The 14,108-nt window shown below is 46.3% G+C and overlaps 1 protein-coding gene across 4 annotated transcripts in view; it reads right to left on the bottom strand.

Annotated features, from left to right (window-relative positions):
• Window positions 1–8,015, bottom strand: part of PARP1 (poly(ADP-ribose) polymerase 1) — a 41,595-nt gene extending 33,580 nt beyond the window's left edge. For 2 of the 4 annotated variants that reach the window (XM_081491468.1, XM_081491469.1), the window contains exons 1-2: window positions 7,719–8,015; window positions 2,124–2,289 (exon numbers count right to left, since the gene is read on the bottom strand). In XM_081491468.1, the coding sequence (XP_081347594.1) occupies window positions 2,124–2,289; window positions 7,719–7,838 (286 nt within the window). In that variant the 5' untranslated portion in view covers window positions 7,839–8,015. Of the gene's footprint in view, window positions 1–2,123; window positions 2,290–7,507; window positions 7,671–7,718 lie in introns of those variants that run through there. The other 2 variants (XM_081491470.1, XM_081491471.1) reach the window with 1 other exon arrangement.
• Window positions 8,016–14,108: the final 6,093 nt, after the last annotated feature.

Raw genomic sequence — 14,108 nt, 5'->3', positions numbered from 1 at the left:
GGAAGGTTGAAGGATTTTGAGCACAACCTTACTAGCATGGGAGATGTGTGCAATTATCCGGTAGTTTCAACATTCTTTAGTACTGCCCTTCTTGGGAACTGGGGTGAAGACTGACCTCTTTCAGTCCTGCAGTCACTGCCGGGTTTTCCAAGTTTGCTGACATATTGGGTGCAGCACTTTAATAGCATCATCTTTTAGGATTTGAAATAGCGCTGCTGGAATTCTATCACCTCTACTAGCTTTACTGGCAGCAGTGCTTCCTAAGGCCCACTTGATTTTACACTCCAGAATGTCTGGCTCTAGGTGAGTGACCACACAATTGCGGTTATGCAGGTCATTAAGATCTTTTTTGTACAATTCTTCTGTGTATTCTTGCCATCTTTTCTTGATCTCTTGTGCTTCTATTAGGTCTTTACGTTTCTGTCCATTATTATGTCCATCTTTGGATGAAATGTTTCACTGCTACTTCCAATTTTCTCGAGGGGCTCTCTAGTCTTTCCCCTTCTGTTGTTTCCTATTTCTTTGCATTGTTCACTGAAGGCCTTATCTCTCCCTGCTATTCTCTTGACCTCTACATTCAGTTGGGTATACCTTTCCTCTTCTCCCTTGCTTTTTGCTTCTCTTCTTTCCTCAGCTATTTGTAAAGCCTCCTCAAACAACCACTGTGCCTTCTTGCATTTCTTTTTCTTTGGGATGGTTTTGTTCGCTGACTCCTGTACAATATTAAGAAACTCTGTCCATAGTTCTTCAGGCACTCTGTTTACTAGATCTAATCCCTTGAATCTATTCATCACTTCCACTATATAATTATAGGGGATTTGATTTAGATCGTACTGGACTGGCCTAGTGGTTTTTCTCGCTTTCTTCAATTTAACCCTGAATTTTGCTAGAAGGAGCTGATGATCTGAGCCAGTCAGCTCCAGGTCTCATTTTTGCTGATGTATACAGCTTCTCCATCTTTGGCCACAAAGAATGTAATCAATTTACATTTACGAAATCAATGATTTCAGTATTGACTATTTGGTGTCACCCATGTGTCAAGTGTCTCTTATGTTGTTGAAAAAGGGTGTCTGCTATGACCAGTTAGCTTTGCCCATGTGGTACTAGGGAATTGCAAATTAAAACAAGATACCACTACAAACCTACTAGTTTGCCAAAATCCAAAACACTGGTAACAAACGCTGATAAGGACATGGAGTAATAGGAACTCTTGTTCATTGCTGGTAGGAATGTGATGGTCTGGCCACTTTGGAAGAAGCTTGCTGTCTAAAGATAGTCTTAACCATACAATTCAGCAACTGTGTGCCTTGGTATTTAGTATTTATCCAAACAACTAAAAAACTCATGTTCACACAAAACCCTGCACAGGAACATTTATAGTAGTTTTATTCATAATTGCCAGAACTAAGGGATAAACTGTGGTACTTCCAGACAGTGGACTATTTAGTGCCCCAAAGAAATGTTATCAACCTGTGACAAGATACGCAGGAACCTTAAATGTTTATTACTGAGTGAGATAAGCCAATTTGAAAAGGTTACATACTGTGTGATTCTAATGACACAATATTCTAGAAAAGATGAAACTATGGAGATAGGAAACACATCAGTGGTTGCCAAGGGTTGGAAGACGGAGGGATGAACAGGTAGAATGCAGAGGAATTCTATAGAGCGATGGAAATACTCTGAATGACATTATAATGATGGATATATGTCATTATACATTTGCCCAAACCCTTACAGGAAAGATGGACACCACCACGACTGATGGCTGATACAAACTCTGGACTTTGGGTGAACCGATGTATCAGTGCAGCTTCAGCTGCTGGGAGAAGCTGATGGTGGCAGAGGTCACGCCTCCATACTTTTTGCTTAACTGTGCTGTGAACCTGAAACTACTCTAAAAGAGGGTCTAGTAAAACAACAACCACAGCAAATTTAAAGGCTACGTATCAAGCATCTATAAGTTGTCCTGCACCCAACAGGACAACTCTGGGTCACTGAGATGCTGCTGGAGTAACAGGAAAGTGAGCTGAAGGACCTACTCTTTGCTCTCACAGAACGGGCCCCTACCCAGGAAGCTCCAGGGTTGGGGTGACCCCCACGCTTCCCCGCTGTGCACACACCTGTCACTCCTCCAGTCTCGGCCATCTTCTTGATCTTCTGCTGGTCATCCCAGCGGAGCTCGGAGAACCCCTCCACCTCGACATCAGGGTGCCAGATGGAGTGGCCAACCTTCCAGAAGCAGGAGAGGTGGTGCCAGTGCGGGATTTTCCCATCGAACATGGGTGACTAAAAGGGCAGAATCAGAGGAGGAAAAAGAGGCGTGAGCCTCAGGCCCGGCCCTCAGCACCAGACATCCCAAACCCCCTTGCTTATCCATAAACAGAGGACAGCCTCAGCATCGGCATCCACCCCTCAGCTGAGGAAGCTGCCTTGCCTGCCCTGGGGACAGGTACCAGGACATCCCATGGGGCTGACCGGCACTTCAGCTTAGAGTTCAGCTCCAAGCACGGTTACCAAACTTGCCACTGCGTTTCAGTCGCAGACTCAGCTCAAAGCTTGGTGAGGGCACAGGAGATGCCAGTCCTGCTTCCCATGGCCCCCCAAGCGGAAGAGGCCCCACCACCGCCAGGGCCCGCATGGCCCCCAGGGCTCCGTGCACTTAGGACAAAGGGGAATGAGTCCCTGATAAGCGCCGGGCTGAGCAAACGTGTCAGAGAATTGTCATGCTGGCAGCAGCCACGCAGATGTGCACGGAATGAAGGACTTTGATGAGGCAGACTGAAAGGGACCGGTGGGGGGGAGGGCCGCCACCCCAACCCCAGGAGCTGGAGGGACCCTGCTGCCCACCAGCCATCATGGGACACCCCGCAGCTGTTTCTGAGGAACCAGCACCCTCATTTCAGTCTCATGGGGGTGGGGTCAGATAGGCAGCAGGTGATGCAGCCCCGGTTCTTTCCACTACACTGCCCTACGTCGCTCGGCAGGAAGAGGTACTTAAAAATACACAAACGGTTCTGACTGAAGGCCCCAAACATCTGCCCGGATAGGACGTAAATCTAAATGTCAAGCAGATGGCATAAAACAGCGTTAAAAATAAACGCCAAGCAGAACGTTTAGGATGGAGTCATGTGGACACGGAAAGTGTTCAGGAAAAGCAGAGACAAGCTCTCCCAACCGGCCCTCTCCTACTAGGTGAGCAGCCTCGCTCTGGGTTTCATAGACAGCACTGAATAAAATACAGGGTTAACGGCTGGGGCACAAGGACTCAGGGTCATGCAGTTTGGGTTTACAGCAGCAGTGGCCGTCCCCCGGGCTCCCCAGCTCTAACCAGAGCCAACAGCACTTCCTCGGGTCCCATGACAGATGCCCCTTCCCATAGCTCCCCAGAGTTCAGATCCATTTGGGTTATTATTTGATCAAGGTCTGTGTCCTGCATCAGGTCAGGAGCGGCCAGAGAGGCGCTACTCGATGCCTGTCTTGCCAGCACAGTCTCGGCAGGCACTCAGAGTGTTTGTGGGGTGCCCCAGGCCTGGAGGGAAGACGAAGAAAGGAAGGATGGAGGAACTCCTGCTGTGGGAAAGGTGCTCCCTCCAAGACAGCCCTCCCCATCCACAACCAGACAACAAACGGCATTTCAGAGAATAGACTTGTGTCCTGGCTCTCAAACGTTCACCAAGGCAGCTAACATATCCTTAAGCACCCGGACGTCTTGTTACAGCATCTGCAGTGGCCTTGACCTGGCTCTGCCTGCCCTGGAACCCCTCTCTAAGCCTCCTCTAAGTGCAGAGAGGGGGCCCCTGACTCATGGCTCTGCCCCACACCCCCGGAACCTACGGCCACAATTTCTTCCTGGCTCTCTGAGGCCCCCACACTTGCTCCTTTAACTTTGGCCTGAGTGCTGTGTCCCCAGCCACCGGGCACAGTGCCAAACATGAAATGCCTCCACCAGGGTATACTCATAGCACAAACTCCCGGACTGTTGAGGCCGCTAGTCTTCCTCCAGAGGAAAGAACCCTTGATCAACGCAAAGCTTTATACTTAAGAACTCAGGACTGAGGATGAGATGGCAGGAAAGTAACCAGACCAAGGTCACAAGACTACTGCCTCAGCAGGTAGCCGCCCGGCTCCAGTAAGGAGCAGAATCCTGGCTGTAGACTCAGCAAACATGAGTGCCCACCATGCACCAGGGTCCTTACCCGGCCACTCTCAGGCTGCTTCCTGAGAAATGGGCCATAAAAAGAGGCCACACCAGGGCCAGCCTACCCCAGAGAGTGCAGAACAACTGTTACCACCACGAAAAGTCACGAGGCTGTTTCCAGCAGGCCCTCCCAAGAACCCCAAGGTCCGGTTCATTCCCCTCCAGGCTGCCCCAGTGCCTGCCAGCTAAAGTATCAGGTATTTCATACTCCGAGAACAATCCTCCCACACAAATGTAAAAGAAGGTATTTAAATCCAAAGAGGGTGGGGGAAGAAAGGCTTCTTTTTTTCTGGCCTTCACCAGCTCAGCCTGCAGGACCCACAATACGTTTGTGTTAAAACTCCACCCTCAATTACCAGTAGAGAAAAATCACACTTAATTTTAATAACAAAAATTTCCTTCACTATCAAGTAAGCAGAAGGAGAGTCCAGAATGTTAGACTTTGTTTAGTTTAGGAAGTGATTCCTCAGTGGAACTGCCTGGACTAGAGCCAACCAGCCTCTTCCCTTCTCACTCGTGTCCCAGTAGAACTGGGTCCTCTCTGATTGTCCAGTGAAGCCTATGGATGTCCCTTTCTCAGACTAATATTTTAAAATGCACAATAAAATACATAAGTTCACAAAGGAAATCAATGATATTGAAATAATTATGAAAACATGAAAACAGTTTACTGGGATACAGTAATCTACAAGTTGCTCAGTCCGACTCTTTGTGACCCCATGGACTCCAGCACACCAGGCTTCCCTGTCCTTCACCACAAACTTTAAAGCATTCAATAACAAGATATCGTACCCGCTTTAATAACTACTATAATCTTCTTGCTAACAACTACTGTAATCGTGTTGCCATGTCATGTCATGCTTAGTTGTTCAGTCATGTCTGACTCTTTGTGACCCCCCAGACTGTAGGCTGCCAGGCTCCTCTGTCCATGGGGATTCTCCAGGCAAGAATACTGGAATGGGTTGCCATGCCCTCCCCCAGGGGATCTTCCCAACCCACGGATCGAACTCAGGTCTCCCGCACTGCAGGTGGATTCTTTACCGTCTGAGCCACCAGGGAAGCCCAAAATCTTGTTGAGATGAGTATAAATGGTTATTTTAAAAAATCCCCAACAACTGTAAATGATATGAAAATAACTACTGCTGATGACAAAAACTGCAGTTACTGTTGATGTGCCTTTGCTTTGTGGCTTACATTCATAACCGTAGGAAGCAATGAATTGTAACCGAAGTCCAGTGAAGACAGGAATCTTTTTTCATTGAAACTCACGGACCTCTTGAGTTCTACATGCCATCCCACAGACTCCAGGTTAAGAGCCCCTGCACTAATGGGGACTTCAAGAGATCAGCCAGCCGCCCAAACGTTAGGATGAAATGAAAAGACACTCTGGGGGAGATAAGGCTCCTCAAATAGTAGGCCTCGTCTACTCCTCCATCCTCAACTTTCTGCCACTTCTGTGGTGAACTCCAATCTGGCACGCACCATACCAAGGGCACAGCTCCATCAGGTGGCACCCACCCCAGCACAGCAATGTTTACCAGTCATCACCCCTTTAACCAAACTGGGAGCTCCCAGAAATGGAGTCTGTCCTTGTGCCCCTGGAACCTAACACCATGCCTAGAACCTAACTGGTGCTCAGTGAGTGTTTACTAAGTGATAACTGTTGTGTAGTGAGCTAGGTGGCCCTGAGAATGATACTAAGATGACAATGCCAATACCTGTCATATTGTTGGAGCCTGCCAGCTTCCTCTGTCCACGTAATTTTCCAGGCAAGAATACTGGAGTGGGTTGTCATTTCCTTCTCCAGGGGATCTTCCCGACCCAGGGATCAAACCTGCATCTCTCAGGTCTCCTGCATTGACACCTGAGAAGTGATATACTGTTGCTAATTCTAACTCCCAGATGAACCAGGATCTGTTTATTGGACTTTAACCTTTGTTTTTCATTGCTCTTGTTATTATAATCATATATAATAACCTGCACCCTGCCCCTCTGCCTAAAGAGATTAGCACACACATTCCCTCTCTAAGGGCTTCCCTGGTGGCTCAGAAGATAAAGAATCTGAGCAGTCTCCCTGCAGTGCGGGGGACCCAGGTTCCATCCCTGGGTCAGGAAGATCCCCCTGGAGAAGGAAATGGCAACCCACTCCAGTATTCTTGCTTGGAAAATCCATGGACAGAGGAGCCTGGCAGGATACAGTCCATGGGGTTGCAGAGTTGGACACGACTAAACGACTTCAGTTTCTTTCTTTCCCCTCCCTAAGGTTGGCCATTTCAGGAGAGATTTGCAAGAAAATGATCTTTATTTTCTCAACTCCTTCCCCTCTGTGTCCTATAAAAGAAGCTGGCATCCAGACCCCAACAAGACAGCTGATTTTAAGACAACAGTCTGCCATTTTCTCGGTTAGTTGGTTTTCCAAATAATAAAGTTAAAAATAATAATAATAATAATAATAACGTTAGTATTCCTTGCTTCAATTAGCCTGTCGGGCAGTAAGCAGATTGAGCTGGGACTCAGTAACAATATTATGAAATGAGATAGCCTAAGTACACACTGGTACCCATTCCTCTCTACCACCTAACTACTGCAAATGCAGCAATACCACCTAGTCATTCCTAAAATATCTATCACCTCACCGGTGGAGGGAAAATCAAGCTATCTTGACCATGAGCACTAAGCCTGGACAAAAGCTTTACCTTGGGGTGGGGAGGACAGGGCAGGTGGGAACTAGAATTACAGACAAGAGCTTTTGGAAGCTGAAAGAGGCAGGAATCTCTCTGCCCTGGGAGGGATCTCCAGACACACCACCTCACTCCAACACCCCTCTGGCCTGCTCGGAAGCCTCAGGGGCACTGGAGGGAATCTTCACTCTATTAAGAAGCCCAGATGAGAATCCCCAGGAACCACTCTTACTCAAACCAGATAGCTGCAAAGACGACGTTCTGTGAACTTGGAAAGTTTGGGGGAAAATGTTAAACCATATTGTAAGCCAAAAGTGAAAGCACTGTACTGAAATGACATCGACTTGAATAGTTTTGCATAATTAAAAAAAAAAGAGAGAGTGAGCGGGTGTTGAAATGATAGCCAAAAATAGATTTAAAAAAAAAATCCAAATCGTCACTTGCCAGTCGCTACCGTCAATGTAGGACAAATATCTTCCAAAACAAGGTAGGTCAAAACCAGATTAGCTTCAAAAGACCACGAGTCAGTTTCCTTCCCGAAGCGAATGGGAATAAAATAAACCCAGAACTAAGATAGACGCAGCTCCCTATTTTCACAAAGTAAAAGGCCCCACCGGCTCCAGACCGTATTTCCCGGGCTTTTCCTGCAAGATCAGCAAAACCTGACGGAAGAAGGGTCCACCCGGCGGGCTCGTCCCGCGATAGCAGCTGCGCCCGCAGGCCCCGCGCTGGCTGGGAGCGGTCGGCCAGGCCCACGGCTCCGGGCTGGCCCTCCCCCCACCCTCCTCGGCCGCGCGAAGGCCCGGCCGCGCACAAAGCGCACCCTCCGCCCGCACCTGCACCATGAAGGCCATCCGGATCGAGTCCTTGGGGATGCTCTCTTTGCATTTCTTGCAAGACGCGCGCCCGCTCTTGGCGTATTCGACCCGGTAGAGCTTGTCTGAAGACTCCGCCATCCTTCTCTTGCCGCTTACAGCTCCGGGAGCCCGACGCCGCGACCAGGAGACCCTCTGCAGCAACTGCCGCCTCACGCACCGATCCGCTACCCGCAGGCGGCCAAGCGCCTAGAACCGCCGCCGCCGCCGAACACGCCGCGTAGGCCACCCGCCGCTCCCGATAGATTGCTGATGCCTGGCGGCGGGCACGCCCCGGCGCCCATGCGCACGGGGCGGAGCCGCCGGCGCGCGCGCGCCCCCTGCCGGCCGGGGGTGGGGGCGGTAGTTCCACGGCGCCTGCGGCTGCGCGACCTCCCTCCGGGATGCTGGGGGCAGAGGCCCGGCAGACCCCCTCGCCTGCAGTTCTGGGAAGGACGGAGTGCCAGTCCTTTCACCATTTGTCCCCTTTAACTGTTTATCCCCAGGAAGGCTTAAGTGTTCTCACAACTGATTCCACCCTTGTCGCTTTTTAGTGCATGTGTCCCCTCTCGCCTGAGGGCGGCCAGATCTGGAAGGGGCTGGACTGGCTGGGGAAAGTCCTTTGGCTGCCCAAGGACCTGGGCAGGCCCTCGGCCGGGGTTCTGACTGCAGTCCGCGGACCATTGGGACCTAATACTAACTGAAATCTAGCATCGCCTTCATATGAATTTTAATGCATGGATGCAAATTTTGGGAGTCTCAGCAATAGTTATCACAGCACTTTCATATCACTTTACAGTTGTTGGGGATGTAAACTACAAATTGGCACTTACCAAGAGCACTGCCAATGACAACAACAAAGGCATTTGCCATCTGCCTCTACAGAGATTGAACTCGTTGCTGCTATAGCTGTTGACCTTCAACAATCCCTGAGAGAGTTCAGGGTGGAGTGAGGCACTCTGTGCTCCAGGGAATCTGGTGGGACACGTCTTTAGGTAGTTGGATGTTTTTAGGAAGAGATTTTATGATCTCAATCCTTGCATCTCCCCATATATAGAGAAGCACTAAATCCCTTCATGGTGACCTCAGATCCTCATGACTAACAAAAACCTGTTGTAAAATGAGTGCTTCATGGCAGTGAACTCCCCTTCACCAAAACCTTTTATGTTGAGTTTCCCCTACTGCCTCTTTGGAGCAGTCTCTCAGAGCTATCTGAGATGCTGCCTACTGGGCTGCAGTCCTCATTTTGCCCCAAATAAAAATTAACTTACAACTCTCAAGTTGTACATCTTTTTTTAGTCGACAGGGAGAACTCAGTATTAAGCTCATCACTACTTATATTGCGATCAGTGAAAGACCTGCTGCCCTGGGTCTTGTTATTTAATGTAGAACTGAATATACCTGGTTTCTTTTTAAATTCTATGCATTTTATTTTATTCATCTAAAACATGATTATAATGGAATATGCTCTATTTGAGAATATTCCATTCTATAGAGGAAAAGAAAAATAAACAGGATGAATGAAACAAAACTTGTTAAACATAGAGAAGGAAAAAACTAGAAGTTTTTGACACGTGGATGTTGAGTAGACTAGTAGGTTGTGAGACAGACCTAGGCGAGAAGCTTAAGTAGTGACCTGTTAGATATGTTGTATGTGAATAGAGTAAGTGGAATATATGATGCAACAAATAAAAGAATTTTACTTGGAGGGTAACCAAATCAACAGGCATCATCATTTGACCTCTGGGTTGACAACTGTGTCATCCCTAATAGCCACTCACTGGTGATAATGTTGTGATCCCATTGTGGCTTGCATGTGCTCTGCTCAAGAACTGCAGATAAAACCCACGTCTGTTCAGCAGGTTATTGGCGAGCTACATCTGTGGCCAGCTGTGCTTGCCCCTGTGTCTTTCTGATAGGTGACTGTGAATTGGCTCCAGGTACTTACTCTCTGTTGAACAACTTTGAGCATCCTCAGTTCCAGTCTTCATAACCCCACTGTCCGTCTCAGAGAGAGACAGAACAAATGAACATTGCAGGACCCCAGGTTTAGATGCTGTGCTCCACCTCTCCTCCAGCTTGTCCTGGGTATGTTATCCACCCCATTTTGTTCTCCTTGCTGCAGGAGATGTCAATCAGGTGTTTCAAATTGATTTAATAAGCCCTGCAATTCAAGCATCTTAGTCTGTGGAGCTTTCTGTTTTGTGACTTCTCAGATAATTTGCCTGATATTATATCTGGAAGCTACCATTGCATTAGAGGCTCATAGACTTCACTGGATTGACAAAGGGGCCCTGGGTGCACACACAAAGGTTAAGAATCCCTGCCCTACATATATCTGAACGAAACTATAATTTGAAAAGATCCATGCACTCCCATGTTCATAGCAGAACTGTATATGATAGTCAAGATGTTGAAACAACCCAAATGTCCATTGACAGATGAATGGAATGGAGTATAAGCCATAAAAAAGGATGAAATAATGCCATTTGCAGCTACGTGAATGGGCCTAGAGATTATTATACTAAGTGAAGTGAGAGACAAATACCATATGATATCACTTACATGTGGGATCTTAACATATGACGCAAATGAACTTATCTGTGAAACAGACTCACAGACATAGAGAGGGGATTGTGATAGCCAAGTGGGAGGTTGGATTGCAAATGCAAACTGTTATATATAAATTGAATAAATAGCAAGATCTTATTCGATAGCTCAGCAAACAATATTCAATATCCTGTAATAAACCCTAATGGAAAAGAATATGAAAAAAAATTGTATAACTGAATCACTTTGCTGTACAGCAGAAATTAGCACAACCTTGTAAATCAACTATAGGTCAATTAAAAAAAAGATGGTGGGAATTCCTGCCCTGGAACACTAAGGAAAGCCAGGTATATTCTACCCCTCTACTCGATATTTCTGTTTGGATAGCTCACATGGACATCCAGTAATGTCCAAAACCTCCCCCAGTGCTTTCTACTTAGCAAATGGTCCCTGGTTCTCTGCATTGCTTAGGCTAAATGCTTTGGAGTCAGACTTGACTCTTTTTCTATTCCATATCTAATACATCGCTGAATGCTGACTTCCTGACCTCCACTGTCTCTCAGTATCTTCCCATTAACATAGCACTGGTTTCGGGACTGCCTGTATGTTTGGCAGTTACGGGACAGTCTCCTTCCATGCTGGCTCTTTTACATTCTTTTCTCCCCATGAAAGCATGTGAGGTCACTTTAGATCTCAACCTGTGTTACTTCCCCATCCAAAACCTAAAGGCTTTTCATCACACTTGGAATAAAATCCAGTTCTTCCTATGGCTGAATCTGAGCTCTGGCTGCTTCCCTGACTTTGCTGCTATCATCTCCTGAGGGCTCCTGCTGTCCCAGCCACATTAGCTTCCTGCATGTTCCTCAAGCCCACTCCCACCCTGGAGATTTGCATTTACACCCCCCACCCAGCCAATAGTCTTTACCAGTGAGCACAAGCCTCACTCCCTCTCTTCATTCAGCCTCTGCTCACACGTCTCTGTGACTACCCCAGCTAAGATGCTTCATCTGTATGCCATCTTCACCTTCTTGCCCTGCTTATGTTCTTCTTTGCACTTATTATTTCTAAGCATATTTCATATACATGTATATGTTTATTGTCTGTCTCCTTTACCAAAATATAAGCTCCACTAGGGCAGGGGTTTTGCCTGTTGAAATATCCTGAATGGATAAGAACTCAAAATATTGGTTGAGTGAATGAATGAATCCACATTTGGTACTTCCTCTGCACAGCCCACCTGTTTGATAATAATGTTCCTTTACATCTATACAGATTTTCATGTTTTACAAAGCATCTTCCCAAACATAATTTTTTTGCTCCTCATCATAATGCCATATGAACTGTGAACTTTCAGATGTTCAAGCTGGTTTTAGAAAAGGCAGAGGAACCAGAGATCAAATTGCCAACATCCACTGGATCATCGAAAAAGCAAGAGAGTTCCAGAAAAACATCTATTTCTGCTTTATTCACTATGCCAAAGCCTTTGACTGTATGGATCACAACAAACTGTGAAATACTCTTAAAGAGATATGAATACCAGACCACTTCACCTGCCTTTTGAGAAATCTGTATGCAGGTCAAGAAGCAACAGTTAGAACTGGACATGGAACAACAGACTGGTTCCAGATAGAGAAAGGAGTACGTCAAGGCTGTATATTGTCACCCTGCTTATTTAACTTATATGCAGAGTACATCATGAGAAACACTGGGCTGGATGAAGCACAAGCTGGAATCAAGATTGCCGGGAGAAATATCAATAACCTCAGATATGCAGATGACACCACCCTTATTGGCAGAAAGCAAAGAACTAAAGAGCCTCTTGATGAAAGTGAAAGAGGAGAGTGAAAAAGTTGGCTTAAAACTCAACATTCAGAAAACTAAGATCATGGCATCTGGTCCCATCACTTCATGGCAAATAGACAGGGAAACAGTGACAGACTTTATTTTGGGGGGGGGCTCCAAAATCACTGCAGATGGTGAATGCAGCCATGAAATTAAAAGACGCTTACTCCATAGAAGGAAAGTTATGACCAATCTAGACAGCATATTAAAAAGCAGAGACATTACTTTGCCAGCAAAGGTCTGAAAGGTTGTTTGCTGAATCACGAAAAGACGTCGGGATTCTTGGCCTCCGGAGGAGAAGAATTCAATCCGGGGCCAGAGACGAGGCTTGATTGCCCAGAGCTTTTGTGTAATAAAGTTTTATTAAAGTATAAAGGAGATAGAGAAAGCTTCTAACATAGGCGTCAGAAGGGGGCAAAAAGAGTACCCCCTTGCTAGTGTTAGCAGTGGAGTTATATACTCTAAAATAACAGGATTAGCCAGAAGGTTTAATCCAGAGACTGTCCTTCAGGCAGGATACATTATTGTTATAATCCTTGTAAAGACAGACCTACTCCCATAATTTACATTTTAAGATAACAGGATTAGCCAGAAAGTTTAATCCAGAGACTGTCCTCAGGCAGAATACATTATTGTTATATACTCCTAAGGAATTTGTCCTTTCTTCCTCCTTGAGAACTCCAGACCCCTCTCTCCTTGGGGACCCCTAGACTTCTTATCAACCTGCCTAGGAAATGAGTCTCTCAGGTCCATCTAGTCAAAGCTATGGTTTTTCCAGTAGTCATGTATGGATGTGAGAATTGGACCATAAAGAAAGCTGAGCACCGAAGAATTGATGCTTTTGAACTGTAGTGTTGGAAAAAATTCTTGAGAGTCCCTTGGACTGCAAGGGGATCTAACCAGTCCATCCTAAAGGAAATCAGTCCTGAATATTCATTGGAAGGACTGATGCTAAAGCTGAAACTCTAATACATTGGCCACCTGATGCGAAGAACTGACTCATTTGAAAAGACCCTGATGCTGGGAAAGATTGAAGGCAGGAGGAGAAGGGGGCGACAGAGGATGAATTGGTTGGATGGCATCACCAGCATGAGTTTGAGTAAACTTCAGGAATTGGCAATGGACAGGGAGGCCTGTTGTGCTGCAGTCCATGGGGTTGCAAAGAGTCGGACACAACTGAGTGGCTGAGCTGAACTGATAATGCCATAAAAGTTTTTTTTTTTAAACTAATACACTATTATATTTACTTAGAAGCATTTAGACTGTCATGAAACTGTTATAACTTCCCCTACCTCCAATTACAGGGGACAATTCAGTAACAGAACAATTATTTCCTATAAGCTGCATGAGAGAGAACTGAAAAAACGACCATGCACCTATATAATTAATTTGTCCTGTGTGCCAACATGAAGCTGCTTTGAATTCCCATGCTGATTTACGACCAAAAATGATACCAGGTGAGGTTGGTGGCTGTGAAAAATGTCACCAGTACAGGGCTGTCTAAAAAAATTATTTGGGAATTCATGTTAACAATAATCCCCCAACCCCAAAAGGGGCAGTTTAAAAGAAAATCTTACACAGTTTTACATTTCAGTTTTTTTTTTATACATTTAAAAGGAATGAATTGTGTCCAGGGAGGTTAAATGCTTGACAGACAAGAAAGAAAGAAAAAAAAAATGCTGCCCTAGAACTACTTCATTGGAGAAGGCAATGGCAACCCACTCCAGTACTCTTGCCTGGAAAATCCCATGGATGGAGGAGCCTGGTAGGTTGCAGTCCATGGGGTCCGGACACGACTGAGCGACTTCACTTTCACTTTTCACTTTCATGCATTGGAGAAGGAAATGGCAACCCACTCCAGTGTTCTAGCCTGGAGAATCCCAGGGACGGGGGAGCCTGGTGGGCTGCCGTCTATAGGATCGCACAGAGTTGAACACTACTGAAGCGACTTAGCAGCAGCAGCAGAACTACTTCATTTAT

Source organism: Giraffa tippelskirchi, chromosome 5 (genome assembly GCF_054371585.1).
Source record: "Giraffa tippelskirchi isolate mGirTip1 chromosome 5, T2T-mGirTip1v1.2.pri, whole genome shotgun sequence".
Classification (NCBI taxonomy): Eukaryota; Metazoa; Chordata; class Mammalia; order Artiodactyla; family Giraffidae; genus Giraffa; species Giraffa tippelskirchi.
This window is presented reverse-complemented; position numbering and strand designations above follow the sequence as displayed.